This window comes from Lissotriton vulgaris, chromosome 12 (assembly GCF_964263255.1).
Source record: "Lissotriton vulgaris chromosome 12, aLisVul1.2, whole genome shotgun sequence".
In the NCBI taxonomy this organism is placed as follows: Eukaryota; Metazoa; Chordata; class Amphibia; order Caudata; family Salamandridae; genus Lissotriton; species Lissotriton vulgaris.
This window is the reverse complement of record NC_141700.1, coordinates 175,869,338-175,896,843: the sequence shown is the minus strand read 5'-3', so window position 1 is coordinate 175,896,843 and position 27,506 is coordinate 175,869,338. Positions and strand designations below refer to the sequence as shown.

Genomic DNA, 27,506 nt, shown 5'->3' with positions numbered 1-27,506 from the left:
CCCTCCTATTATTATGAGCTGTATTCCTTCATGAAATTAACACAGACTCGTCTGTACATGTTAACTGAGAAAATAATGGAGATAGGCACATTCATTTAGTAAACTTACTTGGAGCTTCTAAATTTAATGTACAGCAAGCCTATGCACATGCTCCTTTCATTTCTAATTTCAGTAAACATTTAGTAGACTCAGTATACATTCAATGGACAAAATCCAAGTCATTAATGTTCTCCTATTCTTTTAATCCGAAAATGCCCAGCCAACATGTTTTTCGTTGTAGGCCACAATTTAAAGTCAGCCGGAACAGAAGTAGAACCCGCGGAGAGAAGTCTGGCATTGATTCTGCCAGCCTGACAGCCCTGAAGAAGTTGAAGGGTACTTCCCTACGATGAAACACGTGTTGGCTGGGCATTTTCAGATTTAAAGAACGGGAGAACATTAACGACTTGGATTACGCTCATTTTTGTCATATATCTTGTCCATTGAATGTGTACTGAGTCTACTAAATGTTTATTAAACTTAGAAATGAAAGGAACATGTGCATAGGCTTGCTGTACATTTTGTCGGACCCTAGGGTCTACTTGGAGAGATCAGGGTGTTTTCCGTCACCATTTTGCACTGCCTTATTTTATTTACTTTATATTACGCATACTCGATAGGCGCTATTTTCTCCCCATTAGAACACCCCTCCTTTTTTTATCACTTCTAAATTTAATATTATTTCTGGGAGTTGGACATTTAATGGAAAGCAACAAAAAAGATAAATCAACTTGGATATGGAAGAAAATGTCTTCACTTTTTTAATCCTTCTTGTTTTAAAGTTTAGACCAGGGCTACCCAATGCAGGTGAAATCTAGTCTGGCATTCACTGGTGCAGATTTAGGCCCCATCATTGCTTTTTATGTGCTAAATGTGTGGTTGTCGCAAAGTGATACCTCTAGTTAAGAAATATTAACATATAAATAACGAATTTTTTATAAACATTGACGAACAAATAATATAGTTGATAAGTTGTCAATTCAGGTTTTCAAAATGTTTATCAAAATGAGGCAATTCATTAGGGAAATTATAAAAAGAAATTATTCTCAAGATGAAATTTGGGCCGTCAGTTAATATGAGAATGTTGTTTAGTGTTTCTCTCCTGGCTGTGGCAGCTCTAGGATGGATGCTGAGTACCTGCTTTGTGTTATTTCAAGTAATAACTCAGCTGGGTGGCGGTTTTTGCCCTGTGCTAAGCAAGTGTCAAGGAACGCGCCGCGCAGGCGCGAAATCAGCGCCGCGCAGGCACGCCGAGCGGGCCGTGACGGAACCGTTCCGTCACAAGCACAGCTCACCCGAGGCTTTTGACGGAACGGCTCCATCACAAGCATGCAAGGGGTTAAAGTCTTTACCTATGCTTCTAAAAGTAAAGCAACAAGCCCCAGAATGCACCTTACTTTGGCTAAAAATCCAAAGCTGTCTGAAAGTCTCACAAATGACTCGAGACAGATAGGCTGATCGATGCCTGAATAGAAAATAAAAGGGATGCAATGTTTAGGATTATGACATTTTGATGTCCTTTGGTTGCTTCTTTAAATGGCTGTTGGGGTTCCAGTGGCTGCATGCTGCAATTAACATTGTTTTCAAAGAAAATGTTGCACATTTTCTTTTATTCAAGTCCATTAAAACACACAATGTTCACTTTTTAATCCAGGCCCAAAGTGTTCCAATGGTACTCATTTTTGCAATACGATGTTTGAAAGACAAGAGACTTACTGAACCTTAGACAGGCAAGGAACTACCTGAATCAAACAATTTCCCTGAAGACTGGACTTTTACCAAATGTAGCATCAATGGAAAAGCATTTGCTACACCGTTTCCACCACACAATGCCTTTTCCATGGAACCTTTACCACACATGCCTTTACCATACATGCCTTTTCCATGCATGGTATGTTTATAAGGTAAGTGTATGTATGTGAGGCTTAAGGGTGGCAAGAGTCATTTTAGGGTTTAAGGAAGGCCAGTGATATACGGTGGTAAGGGTAATACTGAGGTTTTAGGGTGGAGAGGGTAAAGGGTCGTAAGGGTAATGTTAAGCTTTAGAGATGGATAGTAACATTGGATGGGAAGGGTCATTGTAATGATTAGGGGAGGGCAGTGATAAAGAGTTGTGATGGCAATTTTAGTGTGTTTATGGGTCGGTGGTGGTATAAGGTGGTAATGGTAATTTTAGGGTTTAGAGCTGAGTAGTGGTAAAGGGTGGTAATGGAAATTTAAGGGCTTTGGGATGGGTAGTGGTAGAGGGTGGTAAGGGTAATTTTGGGTTTAGGGATGGGTAGTGAAAGAGCGTGGTAAGAGTCATGTTAGAGTTTAGGAGTGGGTAGTAGTACAGGAAAGGAAGGTGAGAAGGGTAATTTATCAAAAGAGGAAGTTTGATGAGGGTTCCCTCAAGAATAGAAATAAAATGTAAATACAATTATATATATATATATATACACTGAAAAAACCATAGGTTTCACACCAGTTATAGTTAGCTGGAAATTTTACTCGCATAAAACCATTGAAATTCCCACGTTATAGTTAGTTGGACTCACTATAACTTGCGCGTGCAATGCACTGCTGATGACATCACATATTAAATCACTCATGACATGGTCAGTGACATCACTCATGACATCACAATCCAAAGTTCCAAGGGTGTTTATTTTACAACGTGTTTCAGCTTACTGCGAAGTCCTTCCCAGATGCACTTTTGAATCCATACAACCAGTGAATCACCCACTCAGACATCTATGCACACACACCCTGTGACCCACCCACCCAGACAGACACTCAGGCACCCATACATATTCAATAATGCATATAGACACTCATGTAGCTACTCACCAATCCATACAGCTGCTTACACACCAACTGAGAGACTAATACTGACTTTCACACAGTTTAGTCACTAACCCATGCATTCAGTAAGATACGTTCAATCACTCACTTATACAGTCAGTCACGCACCTACTAAATAATCCCTTCAGGCACTTGTAAATCCACTCATTCTTCAATACACATTGGCATAGATATATATGAAAAATATTTAAACTTTACAGAAACACACATACACTGGATGACGTCATCAGTGATGTCATTTGAGATGTCATCAGTGATGTCATCAGTGATGTACTGACCATGTCATGAGTGAAGTAATATGTGACGTCATCACCAGTGCATTGCGGGCGTGCAAGTTATGTTTAGCTCAACTAACTATGACTGGCGAATTTCTCTGGTTTTATATGAGTCAAATGTCCAAGTAACTATAACGTCCCTGAAACTGGTGTTTTTTTAGTGAATTTCTAAGGTTTTCTAAATGCTAATTCCTAACTATAACATCTGTAAAACCTATGGTTTTTTCAGTGAATTTCAATGGGTTTTTTTAATGTTAATTTCATATGTTAATATTCATGAAACCTATATTTAAAAAAAAATTGTAATATTTTGGAACTCTATTATCCTTTTTTTAACTTTAAAAATTATGTATATTTTATATCTCACAAAAAAATATGTATATCTTATTTTTTTTATTTTTTTTTAAAGTGGAGTCCCATACTGGTAGTGTACCAAGCTCCATCAGCACACCAATCCTAGCCGCCATATTGCTAAATTCATAAAGGATGCGCATTTCGTATCTGGCAGGTTTGTGGCAGCGCGTCCTGCGTAACATCATATACGTATGAGGTCGCGCCAGCTGCCACTTTTATGCCGCACGTTACGTCATGTACATATGGGGTCACGCCCGCTGCGCATTGCGTATGCGATGAGTGGGCGCTGGAAAGCCCTGTGTTATGACATAGACGTATGGTGTTGCACTGGATACGCCATTCCATAATTTTTAGGTTTCGCCTTGGCAGTGCATGCGCTGTCTTGGCGAGACATGCTCTATACAGTATTGTGGGGGAAGCTCCGCCCACTTTCTGCTCCTGCTTTTTATTGGCTCAAATCTGAAATGTTTCATTCTCATTGGTTGCTGGCGTAGTAGTCCCGCCTCCTTACTGAATTGACATTATTTTTATCCTTCCATGGTTATCAGCTTCTTTACTTCAGCAACTCTTTTGTTCCCCTGCCTCCTCCTGTTCCCTCCCAAAGTCTGTGACTTCTTTGACCCCCACCCACTTCCGTTCCTGCCTTTTTCGGCGCCCGCATTTTTGTGTACAATGCAATAAGACTCTGTAAATGCTTTTCTTTCATATGATTACCTGCCTGCATTCGCACTTTCTTTTGCCTGACCTGTCCAGACTCTCGCATGCGCACAATGCTTTTCATCGTGCGCATGCGTGCCAAAAGTATTACCCTGTAGTGCAGCGGATGCCTCCGGCTCGGCACGTGGTTACTCGAACCATGCTCGGCTGGCTGGGCATGTTTGCCTTACTTCTCTTCAGAGCGGCCCTGTGAATGATCCCCTGTATAACCAGACGTCCTGTGATACCAGATACTCGCCTTGATTGTGCAAACAGAGGTTTAAAGTATCTCCCATGGGCAGAGGCTGCTAGTGACGGATACGAGATTTGAAAAGGTGGCTAAAGGGGTTAGTTTGGGGACAGCGGGCCCGGCTCCTGTGATAAGAGAGGTAAATAGGTCCAGTGAAAGGGGTCGCCTCTTCAAACAAGTGTTAGCTGCCATTTCTTATTGGGTCTTCTGTTAAAGGACAGACCCCCACTTAAGAACAGAATAACAAAGTTAACAGCCCACTTATATTTATTTATGTAATATCTTATGTAGCATCGACTCCACCCAGCGGGGCTTCATAGAAGTGGAGAAGTGTGGCTCAATGGTTAGAGCGGCAGACCCTGATGCAGAAGTTTAGCCTGGGACCAGGGTTCAATTCCCCGCCTCGGCGGGTCTTGGGCGCAAAATTCCACGGACCTGATAATTATCGCCTCGGTGTCTATTCCAATCATGGAGTCCCACTCTGCAACTCTGGGCAATAGCATTCTTAATCTCCACAACGGCCCCCACAACGCTAAGGATGTCTGGCCTCCACCTTGGAGGTGCCCAGGAGTGGACGGCTCACAGGGAAAGCCAGGATGGGTTCCACAGCGGTATTCGTACAAGTGCCTTGAGACCCTTGCGGGTGAGTAGTGCGCTATACAAGTATCAATTTACAATTTATAGAGCAGTTCGACGCACTCTTTATTGACTGCTGTAAACACGCTCCTAATGCAGTTGAAATCAGTTTTAGCTTTCTTTTAAGAAATACATCCTAAACGCTGACAGTGTGCTAGTTTTTTATGTCTCAAAGCTATATCTAAATAACTTTAAAGTGTATATGAGAGCAAGCAATAATCTAAAGTATTTTAAACATTTATATATTTCTAGCTGTAATAAACTTATATTACGGTAAATATATTTTCTCAATATCACGTCGGGTGCGATCTCCTTGCGCGCTGGGTACGCGATTGCCATGTGACCTTAAAAAAAGCATTTAATTAGTTCAGAACATTTTCCATTGTAGCAGTTGTAGAACGCCACCCATTTTTTAGTTATTCTCTCTACAGCATTTGATGAAACACACCTCTTCTGCTTAGAGAGCTTTTTTGAAAACTTTTTGCTATGTACACATATCACACACTACACACAACATGCAACCTTAGTCTTCATCAATATTCATGGTCTGTAAAGTAGCCTTTCACCTGTGATAGCCATGCACCTAAAAGTTACATAACCAAAGGTTTCCCCACTGTCAGAGGTAACATGGTTGCATACGCTGTCTGCAGCACAATGTAATGTGGTACGGCCCAGGGGCGGTATCATGCATAGATAATGAACACACGGACACAGATAGATAGTGGAAGTGGATACGCGCATGTGTGCTTGACTACTTTTTATTACCAGGGTCACATATCCAGTGATGTCTGTGCTTGATACTTGTGGGGTGAGTGTAAATCAACCCTCAGGGAATGGTTGCTGCTAGCATCAACTACAACAGTAATCATTGGATCACACACAAAGATTCAATAATAAAAGGGTCAATAGTTTGTGCTGCAGTAAGGTAAGGACAGTAGAGGTGAAATAATACACAAAAGATTTGATCGTAAAAGAACCATAACTTGTGGTACACTGAGATACAGGCAGTAGATCTGAAATAATACACAAAAGATTGCATCATAAAGGGTCCATCAGTTCTAGTGCCTCATCAAAAGCATTTAGAATGTGCACGGCCAGCGATGATGCGTGCTGTGGGCGGGCCATACTAGGAGCAATGTCAGTTGCCTACAGGACTGTATCATCTGCAATAGTGACTCGATTTGATTTGTGAACACTGCTGTCTGCAGTGTAGGCCAGAGAGAGCGGTCATCAAGGGCCCACAGCCATGTGGCGTTGACTTGAGCTGCCCAGTTTGTAATACACGAAGCAACAAAAAGCGCATGCGGAGAGTGTCATAATGCATATGCGTGGTGCTGACAGAGTGCAATGGAGCAATGTCTTTTGCCTACAGGACTGCTTCATCTACAATAGCGACTCGATCTGAATTGTGATCACTTCTCCCTGCAGTGTATATTGAAGGCAGTAGTCAGCAAAGACGTCCATGAATACTTTTTCTCACTACTTATTCACAAAATACTACAACATAAATTACAAAAAACTCTGCAATAAATATTTCAAAACAATTTTAATTGCAATCTCTGCTGTCCACAGTGTAGACTGTTATTCAGTGTTCTTTTCCACTAGCAAGAAGAATTTGGTCATTGTACTAAACCTATAACGCATCTAAAAAAAGTTCTTCAGGAATAGACATTGTAGTTAGTTGCCTACTGGATTCTGTAATTAAACAATCACCACTCAATCTGAATTGTGAGCCCTGCTGACTGCAGTGTAGGCCAGAGGCAGTGGTCATTAATGCCTCACAGCCACGTGCCGTTTGATTCCGAAGCACGGAGTTGGTTGTACCTGATCAGAAGGGGTACCCAGAAATCATCACACACTTAAACTTCTGACACCCTCAATCATAGAATCAAGACACTATTTCACTGTTTAGACCGGCTGCACTGTGGTGTACTCCACCCACTGCTGCGAACCAAGCACAATATTCATGTGCAGCAGTTAGCTACGGCAGCACAGAGTCTGATGCACCTCAACGGAGGGAGTTGTGTAAAACCAAGCAGCAAGTAATATCGGACATTGTCCATTGTGGGATCAAGACACCGTTCCACTGTTGGCACCTAGAGCTGGTTGCACCTGGTCAAAGGGAGTACCTTCATCTCCACTCTCAGATGCAGTTCTAACATCGTCCATTGTGGGATCAAGACACTGTTCCACTGTTGGGACCTTGAGTTGGTTGCACCTGGTCAAAGGGAGTACCTTCATCTCCACTCTCAGATGCAGTTCTAACATCGTCCATTGTGGCATCAAGACACCGTTTCACTGTTGGTACCTGTTGGACTACTCTGTTAGTAGTATACAGAGCTCTCCACGGTGCTGGGCCTCAGGCTGGGCGCTGTGTGCCTGTGTCGCGGTAGCCAGCGTTGATCTCAGGAGGCTTCCGAGCTTGCAGAACTCGGCCCAGGAGCTTCTGCCGGCATGTGGTGGGCCCTCTTTCACATACAGCGCTGTCGAAAGGTGAACTGTGGGGCATATATGTCTCACAGCGGCCATGATGGTTTCTCGGTACCAGCAGGCTGAGAGCATCATTCAAGCAGCCACCTTTGCTCATGGCGTCAGCCTCGTGGCGAAGTAAGCTGCGCAGACCTGGCAGCCACGTTTGCCATTCGGGAAGAGAACCACACCCAGAGAAACGTGCCTTTTGTTCATACCCCTATGCTAGCCTTGCGTACGCCGAGCCAGCCCACTGGGCTAAAGATTTGGGAGGGAGAGGGGTCACGTATGCGCTATGTTTCCGTAATCTTCCCTACTCACTGTACTATCATGGTTACGTCCACTGTCCACTTCACTCAATAAACCATCAGTGTATGTTGACATGTACATGCCTGTACTCTGCATACTCAAGTCTGTCCAGAACATCCCCTCAACACTTTGCATTGTATACTTTTATAATCGAGAATCCCTTGCCACCTTCGCATATACTTTGCTCCCATCTCTCCCCGCATTCTGCATTCTGTGGCACAGGTGCCATGTCATGTTTGGTTTCTGTACATGGCTAGCCATGGTTCCCACAGTACGTAGTGTTGTTGTGTCTGCTAGATGTACATGTTGTTTGTCATGTTGTATGTGATTTATCCCACCCACACAAAGTAACTCCCAAAGTTCAACTTGTCCTTCAATACCTACTTTGAAAACAGATTTCATTAAACTGAGCAAACTGAAAGCGCTTTTGTTTCAAACAGAAGTGTCCCTCACTTCTGCAAAAGATTTGCATTGACTGCAGATAGCACAAACTTCAAGTAAAATACAGTCCCTTTTAAATTCAAACTTCCCATTACACTTTGTGAATTGTTAGACAAGGCTACAGGTCGAACGGGTGAACGGAATAACTCCAAATTTGGCAGGGAGAAGGGTCCTACCCTCCTCTTTCCTACTTTTTTTGCCTTTTTTCCCTTAATCACTTCAACAGAAATTTTAAATATGAACCTCCCATTACACTTTGTGAATTGTTAGACAAGGCTACACATCAAACGGAATTGCCCCAAATTTGGCAGGGAGAAGAGTTAGAGTGCTCCTACCCTCCTCTTTCCTATTTTTTTTTATCCTTTTATACCCTTACTCACTTCAACAGAATCCGAAAATGGCTGCCGACACTTCCTAGTTGCAATTGCTGGCACCGCTCGCAGCCAATAAGCAGCAAGCTTGTGCTTGTAATGCCTCAGCCAATCAGATGGCAGAATTCCAAAATTTTGATATCTGTAAATTTTGATATTTCTCCAAAACTACTGAACGGATTTACACCATTTAAACAAAGCGTGCTTTCTAGACCAAGACGCGTCTCCCATGCAAATCTGGGGTAATTCCGTTCACCCATTCAATCTGTAGCCATGTCTAAAATTTCCTAGGGAAACACGTTTTGGGACCCCCTTTTTTCTTGCCTCCCCTTGACAAATCACCCCCAAACTTTTAACATAGGAGCTGATATGAACAAAGAATTAGTTTGGAAAATTTCATGAAGATTCAGCAAACGACGCTAAAGTTATAAGCAAAACACAAAATGCTCTTCCTATGGAAACTTGGTCCTAACTATAACTACCTACTGGCAACCGCCAGTAGATAATGTGTATAAATATATATATATGTGTGTGAAGTGTTCCTTTTCAGAATCTTGGGTCTCCCAACTGGCAAGCTTTTTTGCTAATAAGATCAAAAGCATCCAGGCTACGTTTCCTCCTGCTGCGATTGTGGTAGCCCCTAACTTGAGACCTCTCTCCTTCTTGCCTGCGGCGGGACAGCCTACTCTGGCGTATTTTCCTCCCATTGAGCCGCAAGCTTCACTGGAATTTTTTTCTCAAATGAGATCCGGCTCGCCGCTGGATCCCTGTCCCGCTAAGTATTTAGCAAAAATGGCATCTGTCATTAACCCCATCATTAATTCAATTTTGAATCTCTCTCTTGAGATAGGGGTAGTGCCGCCAGCCTGGAAACAAGCTTTAGTTCTCCCTATTTTAAAGAAGCAGTGCCTAGACCCATGTATGCATGCCAATTATTGGCCTATATCTTTGCTACAGGTTCTGGCCAAGGTCGCAGAGAAACATGTGCAGACTGTCCACTCAGACTTTGTGGAGTCACATGGTCTCCTCCATCATACCCAATCCGGTTTTCGGGCAAATATGAGCAGCGAAACGGCGCTGCTGGAGGTGTCAGAAGCAATCAATGAGGTCCAGGACAACGGAGGGAAAGCATTGCTGGTGTTGTTAGATCTGTCGGCGGCGTTCGATACCGTTCCCCATGACCGTCTCCTGGCAAGACTCTTGGAGATCGGCGTGGGGGGGAACGGTGTTCAGATGGTTTGAGTCCTTTCTCTCAAATCGACAACAGGCAGTCTGGGCCCCTCCGTACTCGGCCTTAGTGCCGCCGCTGGAGGTGGGAGTCCCTCAATGGTCGATTCTAAGCCCCACTCTCTTTAATATCTATATGTCCGCTCTGGCGGCGCTGGCTGAGTCATTTGGTGCCCAGATTGTCTCATACGCCGATGACACCCAGCTTCTTTTCACTTGTGGAAAGAATATGGACTTCGATGGAGAACTCATTAGGAGTTGCCTGGGTGTGGTTTTTGCCTGGTTTCAACTTAACCAGCTGAAATGCAACTCAGACAAATCAGAGATTCTCTTCTTTGAATGTCTACCGGTCCCTTGTTGGAAATCCTGGTGGCCGGCTGCTATGTTTCCTCCTTCTGCCGACACCGTGGCGGCTAAGAATCTCGGAGTTAAGATGGATAACTGTCTCACTCTTAAACCTCAGATTATGGGCCTGGTTGGGCAATGCTATGGGATATTAAAAATGCTCAGGAAATTTCTCCCTTTTCTATCTATTGCCCACAGGAAAAGCACGGTGCAAGCCTTGGTAGGATCAAGGCTGGATTATGCCAATGTGCTCTACCTCGGCCTTCCGGAGTACCTTTTATCCCCCCTGCAGGTGGTACAGAATTTGGCCGCTCGTGCAATCTTTGGCCTTGGCCGGAGATTTAATGCGGCGGGATTGCTGAAATCTCTCCACTGGCTGCCGATTCGGAAACGTATCGAGTTCAAGGCGCTGACCATCGCGTTTAAGGCACTCCACGGCACAGGTGCTTGGTACCTGAGGAAGAGGATTGGCTTTCACTATCCGTCCAGAGACTTACGCTCTGTGTCATTGTCTCTGGCCACTATCCCGGCAATTAGGCGTTGTAGGATGGGGGGTCGCTCTTTCAAATATCTCGCGTCCCGCGCCTGGAATGCACTGCCATTGTCATTAAGAAAGAGTGGGAATCTGCTGTCTTTCAGGAAAGAGCTTAAAACATGGCTGTTCTGTCAATAATCTCTCTGCCTTGGATGTGTTGTTGCTGGGTCTGATAGCGCTGGGACACTCTGTTTGAGTAGCTGAGCGCTTAACAAAACTCCATTTAACATAACATAACATACATTTGTCTGAACATTTTTATCTGCCAATTCACTTATGAATGCCATTTTATATGCTTCTTCCTCAGGCTGAGAATGCACTGACAATGTTTTTATTGTTACAATAGGGTTAACTTGCATTATGCTGCTGTTTAATTTAATTTATTGGACATACTGCACTATGCACTTTACCTTTTTAAGATGTATTGAAGATTTCTTTCGTCTTGGTTTAACCCATGTAGTCTGTTCTCTAGATTTATTAGTGCCTGTACTAGTGGGAAGGGCTCTATATCGTTTGGATTTCCTGGCGCCAAATGAGATTAATAAAGCCTCTATCTTTGCGGGGCTGTGGGAGACCTGAACTTAATAAATCAGCCCGATACTCACGACCATGAGTACGTGCCATTTTCTCCTTGGAGTTGGATGGATGACTGGGATATATATATATATATATATATATATATATATATATATATATATATATATATATATATATATATATATATATATATATATATATATGTATTTCCACTCGAAAATCCAGTATGCAAGTGAAAAGAACTCACTGGAGCCGTGGCCTTGTAATTCAAAAGACGCTTTATTGACAACGGGGGCCCAACGCGTTTCGGAGTTACTTCACTCCTTGATCACGGGTAACGTTTTGCAAGTGAGTTTACATTTTTAAAGGTGCTGTGATTCATTTTGTCATAAACATAGAAGAAACATTTCAACAAATATTTCAAGTAATAGAGTTTTGACAGATAATTAACTTTGAATTAATGAGCATTTCCGCAGCGATATGTATTATATATATTTATATTTATACATCTATATATATATATATATATATATATATATATATATATATACACACACACACACACACACACACACAGCCATGACAACATGTTATGCCATTGAGCTGATGTTGTGAATATGTTAAACTCCATTCCTGAAGCATGATGCTGAGAGTTAAAGTAACTTCAATGCTAGCTCAGCCTCATACATCACACCTAACCCATGTTGCTAATATTCACATATGAGTGCTGGAAGTGGTCTTCATAAAATCAAACACAATAAGTGGCAGAATATAGAAGCAACATATGTAACCCTGACATCTGCCTAAGCCTAATATGTGTAGTGGCTCCTTCAGTGAAAGACTATTAATATTCTGTGAAATACCTAACCTCCAGAATGAACCAATAAATAGTGGAAATTGCACTATTGTGGGGGCATGTGTTTTTTACTTTATTGCTCTGGTCACAATTTTTTTTTATAAGTAGAGCTGCAATGTCTCACATACCGATAACGTTTTGATTGTTGAAAGGCCAAACTTACATTTACTTAAATAAGTCAGTTTTAGGGATATGGGGCATGGAAGTCAAACTAATATTGACCATTGGTCCTATGCATCATTTGACATGTTATGGCCCATGTGGTATAGTTTGATGAGGCTAGGCTAGCATTACCCAATTCAAATGAATAGACATCTCTAATGACCTACTACAAACTGCAAAAAGATGTTAATTAGAAACTGTTGTAATGCTGTTGCACTTACCAATCACTGCTTTTACAATGTAACATAAGAGATTGGTCACATCGGCTGTACATTAAGCATGTAAATGTAACACCTTTCCTAGAAACAATATCAGCGCTTTTATAGGTTCCAAATAAACTCTTTCAATTAGTCAGTTTCCAGTTTGTTGGAGTTTCATTTATCTAGAAAATGTTAAATCTTCAGTTAAAATGTAACCCCCCCCAAATATTCCTAAAATCTGAGCCATCTCCCCCACAGTGTAAACATAATTGATTATTTGGCATGGAAACAGATTATGCCAGCAAGAACTCCGGCTTGAGAGGGAGAAAGAATGATATGATTCTGGCAAACATAAACCAGTAGTGACCATGTTACAATGTCAATACTGGTAAAGAGGAATTGGTTGAAAATTCAGTTTGAAGGCTTAAATCTGAACAATTTGTTCTTCTCACACTGATCTCATGAGCAGACACTAGCACTGCAATCCCTATGTTGACTGGGGTGTAATTCACTTACTTCAACCTAGATAGTAGTCTTCAAGACTAAAAATAGGTGAGGCTTTGAAAACATTCAGAGGCTAATATTGTTATATAATCTCAGAAGAATTGTTAGTTAGATCAGCTCCTGCTGGTTGTTCCCACAGACAGCAATTTAACTTTCATTAATTAGACATACAAATAGTTTACCAAATGAGCTTTCTCATTTAGACACATTGTTTTACTTTCACAATAACTACACCCAGCCTCCTCAGGTGTATTACATGATCTCGCCCTTTCAATGACCTTATGATAATCATAGCTGAAAATGTTCTCTGCCTGGCTCTTTAATTACTCAAATGTCCATTGTCCAAAGCACCCGGTTTCTGCCTCAAGATGATGTCAACAAATCTCCAAGATGTTGTCAGAGTAGAGAAATGTTAATTGCTGAAAGAATAGATGTCCCATTGACACACTAGTCCAGATGCTTGAGACACTTTGATTTTCAAAGGAATACCATATCCATTCATAACCAGTTGAGGTTAATTATGACAATAAACACACCCATTCAAATATTGTAATATGAGTACACTATCAAAACCGATGGTGTGTATATCCCCAAAATGCAAAGCTTGCATGTCAGAATATTACTACTAAATATATTGACAGAAAGAAATATTATTTCCTAAATGTCATTTACAAAAATACCATCCAGTTGGATTTACATTTTCTTTTATAAATGCTGCTTGGGGATATTTAAAAAAAATATGTTTAGGACACAATCTTTTTGTCAGATGATATCTTTGTAATGATATTCTGGTACCATACCATAACAATTTCTGTCAGTTATCAGAAGCAACATGTGAAGTATGTATACTCAAAATCATGATACAATTTCAAATTGTGTGTGGGTGGAGGAGGGTTTCTTTACTGTGCACATTCTTGGAGACATGCAGTGGCATACAAAAACATGAAGCATTCATTACTTAACTGCATGACTTGTTCTAAATCATTAAAATAACGGGTCCTACTGAAGCTGAAGTATGTGTTGAGTCATACATCTATTAACTAAATGTTTGCTATGAATAGTATTAGTCCTGGGTTACAACTTATAATCATATTATTAGTAAAACAGTAATAGCAACAATAATTTGCCTTTATACGGTCAACATAAATTCAGTTTTTAATTTTAACATTCTAAATAATTATAATACTTCAGAAACATACTGTGCATGCAGCCACCTCTGTGGTGGAAGTTCCACATCTGTATCAGTGTCAGGACAATGCAAGACAGCTTCTGAAGAGTAGAGAGAACAATTTGATTATTATTCTTGCTATTAATATGATTATTTCACCCACTCTTAGTTGGGCAAATGGTTACATAGGAAGATTAAATAACTTGACACGGGGCATATGAAATTAGTTGATGATACTAAGGATAACCACATGGTGCTCCTTAAAGCCAGCACGTGACTATATATTTCATGCATATTTTCAAAAATATCTGATTTATCTGTTTAAACATGTAGTCTTTAAAGGGCTAACCAGCACAAACAGTTATGGTCATTATCTTAATGGCATCAAACATACAGAAACTTAAAAAATTACAGGTATACAAACTCTTTAAAAATAATAAATGAAAATTCAATAAAAGTCATCATTAAAACAAGTTCATTGGATAAAGCTAAATGTTGCAGTTGAGCTTTGCCAAGTACATTTTAAGCATACAAAACCTGTAGAGACCACTGATGACTTTCTCACTCATTTTATGTGAGGCATAGCCGTTTCTGTGCCTCTCTGACTAAGACTATGTTTGTGGAGAATCAGAAATTAACATACCATTCCTTGACTAATAGATTTTTTGAAGCACGTGTCATCACCCTGTTTATGTCTTTTACATTATTGTAGGAGACTCTTGTAATGCTATCTGGAAGGAATATGAGTTTTCTAGATACACTGCCAAAATTGATAGAACAAGAACTAAACTAAGAAGGTGTTAAAAAACAAAAAACTGAGAACAGTAAGGTGTGTCTCATGAACACACTCAAAAATGCATGTTCCTCCTTCTGCCTATGAAGTAAATGCCTACTTTTAATGAATTTGATTTCTCAGTAATTAGGTTGTGTCTAAATGCAAATGTGTTTCTGTAAGCAAATAGCTAAGGCATCTTGATCCTTCCACCTATTAGGTGGTGCTAGGGTAATATGGAAAGGAGTTCCATTATACGTGCCTTCATCGGGAAAAATCTAGTTTTAGAGCCTAGGCATTCTTGTACTACACTAAGAGGTGTGGTGAGAATAGAGTTCTGATCCATTACGTTTATTCATAGTCCATGAAACCATGAACATGGATAACACTGCATGGCAGGTGAGTAAGCAGCACATGTTTTATGGAGTCATCAACTATCCCGACAGTAGATAAAAGAAGGTGAATCATTTGTTATGTATTCTTTTGATTACTCCAACATATATGTTGGTTGATTGGCTACATGGATGCATAAACAGACCACTGTTCTCCCTGCATTTGTAGAATGTTCGTAAAGGCATACGACTTTGATTCACCTTCAAGAAAAGGAATTCTAGGAGTTTTGGGAGGTTCCCATTTTTTTAGATTGATATCAATCAGCCTGAAGTGCACCAGTGGAGCCCTGTGTCTTTACCCCCATTTTATTACCCTCCTAGGTATGCAGGTATGCAGAGTGCCCCTCATATTTCCTATGAACTGCTTTGCATGTTGATTGTTCAGTATGCTGTGTGATGTCTCAGATATTTTTTCTTTTATTGGCTCTTTCATATTTTTGGTAGAAGTCTGTAGCCCACAGTCCTATTGTTGTATGCCTTTGTGTGCGCAGCAAGAAGCTCTATATTGCACTTGATAGGTTTGAAATTAAAGTGATCTCAAATTGCCTTGACCAGAAATTAAAGGATCTTATTTTTTTATGGCAATACACATTTTCTGTGTATCTCTTTCTGGCAAATGTATAGAGTAAACCTGCAGTACTTTTCTCTCCCTCTCTATATTTTCAGTGTTTTTCTTACTCCTAATCTTGAGGTAATTAAAATAGTGTCAGCAATGAATTGCAGTTTAATGGAATACCTCTGATATTTATAAGCAAATATATTGATACACATGGTTCATCGCAGATGAGAGAGAAGTTGTATGGTGACATCACAAATCTCACAAGTGTAAGTGGTAATAGACATAGGCTACTGTAATCTTGGTTAGATGAGAACCACTGTAAATCTGAGTACTTCAAGAGATAGAATGTGATTTGGATCAAGTGAATGCAACCGACAGTAGTTGTCACTGTCTCACAGACCAGAAAAACACAAATATCATCATGAAATAATTGTAGGATGGCCAATCCTCAGGAGAATCTAATGCAAGAGGATTATATGTAGGCCTTTAGGAAGTAGTGGGAGTATTCAGCTGTAATAGAGATACAATCACCAAGTGAATTCTAAATTGCTGGGAAGAAATGGAGTAGTATCAGTAGTCTGAGAGCAAAAATGAAGATAACAATTAAACAAAATCTACTGCATAAATGCCGGCAGGCAATTGTGTATTTGAGATAATCCAGACAATATTTTATCCTGCATCAAATGACACATTCTTATGCGTCTATGTTCTACATATTGCATTAGATTCCTTTACTTTATTCTATCACATCACTGCAATTCATAACTACCTCATGGCCATAAGCATATAAATAATGTGTACTCCCAACTGTACTTTTATTTTTTACCACTGTTGATACAATCAAGGGGACTAGACTATAGCATCCTAATGGCCTGAGCATTACGTTGTTACTTTCACTATTGCTCCATAGGTTTGACTACTACAGGTTTGCTTAAGTCAACAAGAATAAGCAGGTACAGCATTCTCATAGTAAGGTACTGGAGATATTGTATATGTTCTCTTAAATTATCACTGCCTTGACAGCATGATAGAGGACATATGGCCAATGCTGCTTGCAATTGGCAGCTCATTGCTAACAGAAATCTATCAAAATGACCCGTATAAAAATGGCCAATGTTTGCATAGCCAAAAAATCTGCATCTTGATTATATGGCACCATTGGGGAGATCAAGCTTCCTACCAGGTAAGTGGAAGATAATTGATGACCCTGTTGGACTCAGGAAAACAAGCATTCATACTACAACAGATATATATTCAGGAGGACTGGTCTACTCAGAGAGAGAGCTCTTATAAATTCTGCAAGATTTTAAAAGACCTTGCTCCTGCAAGCAGTTCCTATACCCTTTCAAGACAGATGGGCACATTTAGTAGAAACTGTCTTTGAAGAAATCTAAATGATCTATAAGAGCCTTGCTTAGTTACAGTTCCAAGAGAGGTAGAAGCAACAACAGATACGCCAATAAAAACTATAGGCAGATTTCATCCCTTAAAATGCTATTTGGGGGAAACATTCTTTACAACGCAACTTTTACCACGCAGTGCCTTTACGACGCAACTTTTACAACGCAAACCATTACAACGCATTGCGCTGGGGGGCACTCTAGGAAAGGGAATAGGTTTAATTTACTATCCAACACCTTCCCTACTATCCACGGGGACTGGAGTTGGAATAGTAAATTAAACTATTCACTATCCAGCGCCCCAAAGCACTATGCGTTGTAAAGGCATGCGTTTTATAAAAACCGCGTTGTAAAGGCATGCGTGGTAAAAGCATGCGTTGCAACGTCATACATCCATCTCTGGGGATCATTATCTCTGAAGTGTGAATATCAATAAACATTCAGTTTGTCTGCTAGCTATCTGTCCTATCTGATTTATTTAATGCAAGGTTAGAACAAGTTTTTCTAGGCATTCCAAATTCCCCTCATATTGCTAGAAGTGTCCTTCTGAAGGTAATATCTGAACTAATGTAGCTAATTTTTCACTGACCTCAACTTGGCAGTGTTTTTACAGTCTTTTATGTCTTCTTTCATGCCCAGTAGGTGTGGAGTCCTCAGCACTTTTCACTCTATTTTTTAATGTTTGTTTGGAAACTTGGATTGTGGGTTATTACTTTACACAATCACTTTTGAATCTTACATCAACCCTTCTTATATAAAGGGTTATTTCATGATTTCAACATTATACATTACCATTTCAAGATCTCTAAGACCCTTTACATTTCTCCTTTGAAGGTTTTTTGTACCATAAAGGTAAGGACAGAAGGTAGATATTTTACATATGAACTGCACAACTGTAAAACTCCCTTCTATCTTCAATAGGATCCACTCAAAATAAAATCTTTTTTTAGTAAATACCTTAATACTGATCTTTTTCCCCTGTCATTGTAGAACTGGCTCATCCAAGCAGACAAAGTGTGATTTATATGAGGCTTTATGGCAAAGGGTGCTTTAAAAATACCTATATCTTAAAATAACATATCTACCATTTAGTTAAGTAGATACGTCAGCATGTCAAGAGGCTTCACAAATAATGCAACTGTATTCCACTAGCAGCAATATGTTTACCAAACTGCAACAAAAATACAGTCTGTCATTTACAGTATCTTTCTGAAAATATTTGTTACATTCAGACAAGGATGCAATCATATAATTAACACCATGAGTAAAGGCATTATGGAACAATTTTCCATATGGCTTGCAGGCGTCTGTTTTTCTATTGGTGATGTGAATATAGGTAGGTGAGGGGAGTAGCTTTATGGACAAAGCTCTAGGAACAGCTGTACTCCTATTTGAATACATGTTAGACTTATCTGAGAAGAATTTCTAGAAAAGGCATGTGCAATATTTTCAAATGTGATTCCCATTGCACTGTGATTAACGCTCTAATTGGTAATATGGATAGGCGGTGAAAAGACAAATTGACCAATGGCTCATCAAGGTTGCTGTGAACAGGGAAAACTGCTTTTATTACAGGAACTTCAAAGTAAAATATTTGATGCCAGCATTTACCAGATTATTTAATTTTACCAGGTAGAAATATACACAAGTATATACAAGACAACTAATTGGACTTCAAGTTTGCAGTGGCCTACAGTTGTTTTGCCCAAATAGAAATGTTGCTCTAGTATTATGTGTATGACTATAGGAACAGACGAGAAATTTACAGGAATACGTGAGCATAATTGATATACTGTGAGTTGCACTTCTAGAATATTCTACAAGTTGTTTAGCATTTGGAATGGCCATCACAATACAGTGAACATATGTGTGGACTCCTGCAAATAAATGAAGTAATGGAATATGAAAATATGATCAGAAATCGAGTTCTATGCACACATCGCAGAGGACCAATAAGACCAAATCCTTAGGAAGTCTTTTGGATAATTCACAGTTAAGAACACCCAAAAGTTCAACAACAGTGGCGAAATGAATGCAAACAATGAAAATGAAGCAGATTTGTTTTAATTGCTTCGGTCCTGAAGCCTTACCTTTCACAAGCCTTTCTTCTGGTGTACTGTATCAAAAGTACAATGACTATGCAATAAAGTAAAGAAAAATGCACTCAAATATTATTTGGAAGTTTTGTGTTGCTGAATTAGAATTTGTTCTTTAGATACAAATGATATCTAAACTTGACTTTTCTGCTCAATTTGTATGGTCTTTTTTATAAGGAGGAATTCTCAGGTGTGTCGTCTAATATCAGGAAAGTGTGCATTGGGCAAAATCCACTTGACTCATGACGACTAATGAAGTATACACGCTCTGTGAGATGCTTCTTATCTCTTACAAGGAGAGCTTCACTAGCTATTCAAAGACTACCTATCTATTGTGTGATTGGACTAATTTGCATTGAGCATTTTGGGTTTAAATGATGCCAACATGCTGTTGGTCTAATGGCAAAACATTAATGGATCATATGCTAAGCAGCATTTGCTCAAAACTTTTCATCAGAATCTGTCTTGTCATGTTTAGAAACTGAGTATAAACGTTGGTAATTTAATCATAAAAGACGCACCTAAGAGTCAACCTATAGTACCAATTGTCATAAGCCTTACGACTTATTCTCCTAACACAAAAACAAAGTACCCATGGAAATAATGAAAATGAATTGAGTGGACAATGCTAGATGCCACAAGAGGGGATTTCCACCAAGAGTTTGTGCGGTCAAGTAATGAGTATACATATGCCAAATTTGTGAAGTACATGTCACCAGTTCATAATAAGCTAACAAAGGAACCAGATGACCTTACAATGTGAGGAAGCTGTTCTAGTTTACATTTTTTTAAGTATTTTGGTTCTTTGGATTTCCACTAACTCTTCAGTTTGCCTACATAGTATACTTTAATAATCTTCTGCCTAAGGATTTGAACCTGCTATCACAGGTGACAAAGCAACATCACCATATAGGATTAAATAATATAAGAGCAAACATTGAAAAGAGGTGAAAGTTCTGCGGTTTGTTGGTTCCTTGCAGGTAAACTTCTCAAGAAATTACATGTAGCAAAAAAACGGCAATTGTCACATGGACCAATGCTGATGTAATAACTATTTCAATGAGTACACTACCAGTTTCCACCAAATTTTGGCTAGTGTGTTTTTTCTCTTCAGCTGGTAAAGAGATTTTAACGGCATTAGTTCAAAGGTTCATCATAAAATAGCTCTTGAATCATTCCACGAAGTGTAAGTTCATAACGAGCCCATGGCAGCCAAAATGGAACTGCTGTACATTTTGCTGGCACAATGATAGCTGCCCGGTGATATTGACATTTTTGTTAATTGAATGGGCCAGGGTTTGGTAGGCTTATGAATTGTTCAGGAGCACTAAATGTTTGCCAATATCATATTAGTCCACTGTGAACAAAACTTAAAGAAACAAACTTAAGATTTATTATGGTTTAAGAGTATTGAGAGGATGTGTCATAATGGCCAGAGCTGGCGACTTTGGAACTGAGGAACCAGGTTCGAGTCCAGGTGTTGTCTCAACATTTTGTGATTCTGGGCAAATCACGTAATCTTGTGCATAATGTCCTTGTGTAGTATCACTGGTGCTCATGTAAAGCGCTTCAATATCTTTGGGTCGAATTTGCACTACATAAAAAATAAAACGCTAAGTTTCAACAAAGGGGTAAAGCAGTCATAACGACTTTATTGCACTTGCAGTTCACCAACTCATAAAGTTGTTGCCAGGGAGTAAAAGTTAAGTGAGCCACACAAGATTGCTTATTGAAGAGAAGGTATAAGGTAAATGTCTTCAGCTTCTTTATGGCCTAAGAGGAAGTGAAAATGTTTGTTATGTACAGGAGCTGTATTCATTTGCCCTAAACCTGAGATCTCAACAAAAATAAATCTAAATATCCTATTGGTACTGAATGTGTATTGTAAAGGAATGTGTATATTAGGTATTTAACATGCATGCACGTTCACAGTGTGTCATATATTGAAGTATTTTTTGCACCGGCATCCTGGGAACCTACAAACTATACAGTAAGCTTGGAGTGCCTCACCTTGTCCTAATTTCAGTAAATTCAATGTCTTTAGGGTTGAGCATAGATCAGCAAATTATTAAAGGTGCGCAATACCTGAAGAATAGCATTGCACTGTTATAACCATGAAAGATAGGCAAAAATATTTGTGTCATAGAATTTAGAAAGTAGACAAATTGCACACTAGCTGACTGATTGATAGCTAAGTAGATGCAAAGATGTTAGGAATGCTTAATTTGATTTTGAAAAGGTTTGCCATATCAAAAAAGGCAACTGAAACAATCTGCAGTTCATTTTCTTGTTGAAAATCTTGGATATTAGTAAGTTAGTTTCATGCACATCCAACCTATACCTAGTCCTTTCCTTTACTGGCCATCTCTTCAGTTTTGTTTGGCTTTGCAGGCATGTAGATGAAAGCTTTGTTGATATGCTTACTAAACACTGACATCTTTTGCCCCAGTGCACAATAACCCCCAGTAAGATCCACCACAGTGATCCACCTTAATTCTAACCTGAGGGATGCCGTTGATAGGTTTGCTTGAGCTGTGAAGTAATGACGGCTCCACTCAAAAGACGAAAATGGTTCATCAAAGAGCAAAAGTAGACCCAAGTGAAATGCAAGCAACTGGAGTCCAGATGTAGAGTCTAAGAATCTGTTTGTCTGTCTGTCTGTTTTTCTGTCTGTCTGTCTGTCTTTCTCTTTGTCTGTCCGTCCGTCCGTCCGTCCGTCCGTCCGTCCGTCCATCCGTCTGCCTGTCTATCTATCTATACGCCTGCCTGCATCAAAAACGGTGTGCCTGTTTGTCCTTCCATTTATGCACTGGAGTACATGCCTATTAAACACTATTCTTTATTTATGTTGCTCAAATATTTTCTTCTTTGCCAGGTATTATGTTTTGTTATCCAACTGGACACTGTACAACATACATCGCTGAGGCTGTCTCAGGGTGCAAGTGTCACAGTCCCTGTGAACTTGTCTATGAGCACTAACCATTCTTCTCAATCCTGAATGGTCGAAGCATTATTAAAAAAACAGGCACAGGGCTTCCTAAACAGCATGCTTTTTAGAAACGTTATGAATGCAACTAAGTCTAGTTCTTCAAGTACAGTGGATGGAATATTATTTGTACACAATTTCAGGGCATTATTTCCCTATTGCACAGGAAAAGCCACTAACAATTATAAACAGACTCAATATAACTGCTACCAATCAGGCTTTCGGGCAACAATGGCATCCCATCCTTCCTGATCCTTCAATGCCTATCTTTAACACCATTGACCATCAACCACTGATAAACTTCCTATCAGCCAGCATGGGTTCTGAAAGTACCACAAAGCAAAGGTTTATCTTTTTCCTCTACAGGAAATATCAATTCATCCAGATGAACATCTTTAGAACCCAGTCTTACAAGAAATGCACAAAGTGCCTCAAGTGTCCGTCCGGTGATCTTCTACCTTTATATCAGCCATCTGAGAATGCTCATGGTCTATTATGACTTTAAAATCCACTGGCAATCTAACCATCCTCACTTACTGTAAAGTATCATAAACAATAATCACTAACATATCTTCATACAAACCTAAAGATCAAGTACCCACCAGAAAGGTAAACCCACCAATACTGATGCCATCTAAATTACAAATAGCTTAGAAATAAGTACAGGTCCAAGAGTGCCTCACTGTCATTAACTTGGATGGATTTCCTCTACTAGCAATGGCATGTGCAGGGTCACACAGAGTCATTAAAGATAGCAACCTTTCTTTCAGACCCCATAGTGCTAAAAAGGCCCAGAAAGTATAGTACCAGTTAGCCCGCCTAACTTTACCTTCCAGTATTAGGTTACAGAACCACAGGACAAACTCTGATGTTGTCCAACCTTATTGGCAGCAACATCCTTCTCACTGGCCTGTATTATCTTCAGAGACTGCTACAAGACAGTAATTCCCAGCATGCCCCAATTTCAAGTGACCAAAGCAGCACCAACCACAGGAATCGCTTGGCTGCTAAACAACATGAAGACAACAATCTGAAAACAATCCTCTATGCATCTATGATCTTAAAAACCTACCAGCACAGTTCAAAATCCATTCTTCTCTTCATTACTTCAAAAATGGGCCAAAACAACCTTTTCAGAAACACCTCTTCCTCTTTGCTAGGAATGGTCTAGTTTTCTAGCTCCAGGGATTATACACAAAGAGACACCCTTTCCTGTGACCCCCTCAGTGTACAGAGCTGTGTTGCTTCTGTAGATGTGCATCATAGAAACACCTATACATACATTACACTTACAAGCACAGGTAATTATTAAAAAGATCATAACTTTTGAAACATAAAAATATGTACAAGTATTGTACACCTCGGCAGAATATTTTCTCTTCAGTAATAATATTTCTAGTTACAGGAGCAAAAACATTCAGGAATACAGTTTTTTAGAATTGTTGGTGTGAAGTTCTCAAACACACTTAATTTTTTAGACTTAATGGCACGTTGATTTCCATTGTAATATTAAGGAATGTTTATTCTTTGTCGGAGGTTCCTAAACACCTGTTGATAGCCGCAGTTTAACATACATTTTGATTGGTATTGACAGCAGAACCAAAGATTGCCCTAAAAAGAGAGAAAGGACATGAAATGGGGGGTATCCGTAGAGCATTAATTCTTACATGAAAGGTTAAAATAATGCCCTCCGCTCAACATATGGATATGGATAATTGCATGAAAACATTAATTTATGATATTCACAATTGGAAAACGACAAAGGGAATTGAAACAAGCCAACATATTTAAGGCATGCATCTGTGCATTATTGACCTCTTTGAATGAAACCTCCTCTTTGATGTAAACCTCACTTGGAAGTCTGGGATTGTGCTTAGATGGCTATCAGATTCAGGGCCTGACTTAGAGTGCAGAGTACAGTTTGTGTACACCATCAGAATAAAATACTACACCATCTTGACAGACTACCCATCCTCCACATTTAGAGATGAGCACCAGCCCTGTGGACATCTATACTCATTGGCAATTTGTTGAAAGGTTGACGGACGCTACAGTCAAATGGACAGATGTTCATCAAACTTTTAACATCTTTTTGTTTTTTCAAAAACAAACTTCAGAAACTGGAGTTTGTTTTTTGAAAAGTCAAAAACAAATGATCCCCATATGATGGGAGTTGTCTCCTATTCTGCGAGGGCCATTTAAACGTTTTCACTATCCCTTACTGCCAGATTTTACCCAGAGTAAATTTTGTCATTTGACTGCCCACTTTAAATAGGGCAGGCATTCGAACCACCAAAACTCCAACGACCCATAATCCGTCTGGCCTACAGAGCACTATATCAGGCTCTGGCTCCCTCACCGAGATACTGAAGGTCTGCTCCGTGGCAATTCAGAAGATTGGATCGAGAGTTTGGTGTAGAGGGTACCCGGGGCAGTTGCCACAAAGTACCTTCTCTGCCAAACTCAAAACCATAAGGGCCTTCTTTAGAGTTTGGTGGATGGGATACTCCATCACAAATGTTGTGCTTGTCCCATCCACAAGTTACAAGTGCATTATAGTCTACAGCTTTTGTACTATGGCAGATGAGATATATGCCACGTTTGAACAGAGTATCCCATCCTCCAACCTCTAAATAAGGACCCAAGCCTCTACAAATGTGCAGTGTTATGGGTTCATAAGTTTTAACTACTGTTCTCAGAGTGAAGATAACCATGTTTTGTAACAATCACTTTTTTTAAAGAAACTTTTTTTTGTTTTCTCCACCAACATCTCATTACTGAAAATGAAACAACTGTTAATAAAACCCAATACCGACCACTCTAACCACGCCCATATCCGGCAATATTCATTACAAGCACATCTCGCCCCTGGGATCGGACTCCTGGAATCTGTCCTCCCATAGGCTCAAGCAGCGATACCCCCATAGTCTTTCCACGGATTCCATATTATGCTGAGTTTCCATGGTCACTCTCGTGCTTTGTACTTCATCTCCTCTGCTTGTTCACACCAGCCAATGTAACAATCACTTTTGACGGTATAGTTGCTTCCAAAAAGCTACTTGCTCACTTTGGAGGAGACACTAATCAGGCTGGGCAACAAGTGAGGTGGATTAGATGACCTGTGTTCCTCTAGCAGAGTTATGATACAAGGATAGTGGGATTATTAATTTGTGCCTGAGAGGTAATTTATCTGAGAATTGTGCAATATGTACCAGTTTCACAAGATAGTGCTATTTTTTTTAAAGCTGGCCTTTGTTGGCTAAACTCTTGATATTTAATGGGTAGAAGAGTATGCCCGAATACAGGGCTTTTTTTGGCGATGCATCATGTTTCACTGATCGTTGATCACCAGAGGTGCTGACAACTTTGTTTCATATTTTTAGAAAATACTTGAACTTGGTGAAGTGAGGAGACCATAAACATTTGTGTGAAGATAAACATAATTGCTAGCCATACATTATTTTCCAGCAAATCAGTTTTCTTTCAAGGACAATGTATGTGTTGATATGTTCTAAAATATGTTCCTCCCGCTATCAGTGTGCTGAGTTTTAATTGACCAGGCCTTGCCTCCGTGACTGAATCAAAGTTATATCATCTGATTAGGATATCGCTCCTCAGATGTATAATTTCACATGGCTACACTGAGTTGTAAAATCTCATTTTGGGGGCATGGACATCTCAGATAAAACTCATGTTCTGCAGCGTAGGGCACATGTTCTGCACAACTGAAAATAATTTTTCTTTGCAAATTTATTTTAATGCAAATACAATCATATTTTGCAAATACTTAGCCTTGTAAAGCAAAATAGATTTCCCCCAAAAACGAACTTACACTCTTCATATCAAAAGGTGGTAGAACTGGCAATGAACATTTACCTCTCCTTCTTAAGAGAAGTCACACTCTTTAATCACTTGGGTATACTAAATTAAAACTTTAATTGTCCTGTACAGTACTTTTTAAGTACTAATGGATGCATTTAAATGAGTTCCTAGTGTGAAAATGTTTCTTTTTCAATCTCCCTTTTCCTCCTTTATTATTTGTTTACAGTAGGTGAATGTTAACAACTTCTGCAGAACGTCCATATGTTGGTGTGTATTTGAAATATGTTTTAATTGATTAAACGTTGGGTAACAATGTTAATTTTAATATGGTACTTTCCATATCAGTAGGTGTAAATGTTCATTCAGGTGAAACGTGTCAATCTGCTTTACAGTTTGTAATCGAACAGTTAACATGATGAATTTGGGTCATTATTCTTTTTATATGTGCAGGTAAAACCCATACATACCTATAAACCTGTGGTGTATATTTAAATAGCTGCTCTCTCTAAATGATGAAAGAAGAGATGAGATGGGATGAGGGTACAAGAAGCAATGTATTTTGTCTGCGAGCTATGGTTTGCTTGGCTGTTGTACTTGTTAAGGACTGCAAGGGTTGCCACCTCTGCCGGTTTTTAGTGGCCTGGCTAGTGTTTTTCTATGGAGGGCAGCAACAAAGGTGCAACCCTACATGTGCCAGGCTTATCATAACTTGCATAATTCAGTCATTTTAAATTTTCATCCGTAACTTTATTTTCTGTGAATTTCAGTTTTTCATTGGATACCACATCCAACAGTTGGGCTCATGGCCTGGTACACAGCCACCATGGGCGGCCAAACCATGGCTTTTGGTGTTCTATAGCAGTGGTTGGCCACATGCCTTAGCCTTTCTGTGCTCAACATCCTAAAACCTGCCAAACCTTACTGGCGGGAGCCTTGGGTTACATAGGCAAAAGCTGGCTTCACACCAGAATTGTGGACATTTATTCAACTCTCTGCAGGTGCAAATAATGTCAAAAAGGTCCATAACACCTAATTTCAGTTTTAGGTCTGCTGTTGGTCTATGAACCCTGCCTTGGGGTTCACAAACTCTGCTAATAAATAAATATATATATATATATAAAAGTTTTTCACTGCTACCTTCTGAGTGCTGTTTTTCCTTTCCGACGGAGAGGATTTTGAGCGCCATATGTTGCGGGCATCCACGGCCCGCTAATAGCACCCTCCCCAGAGTGCTCGAGTCATTTGTGGTGAATGAGCGTTG

General features: G+C 39.8%; 1 protein-coding gene across 2 annotated transcripts in view; it reads right to left on the bottom strand.

Moving 5' to 3' along the window:
• The window catches only part of ZNF536 (zinc finger protein 536), a 1,127,234-nt gene that overhangs the window by 407,825 nt on the left and 691,903 nt on the right, over positions 1-27,506 (bottom strand). The window contains exon 6 of one of the 2 annotated variants that reach the window (XM_086947710.1): positions 14,250-14,319. The exons of the other annotated variant lie outside the window; for it this stretch is intronic. Coding sequence (XP_086803836.1) covers positions 14,250-14,319 — 70 coding nt within the window. The remainder of the gene's footprint in view (positions 1-14,249; positions 14,320-27,506) is intronic. 2 annotated transcript variants of the gene reach the window in all.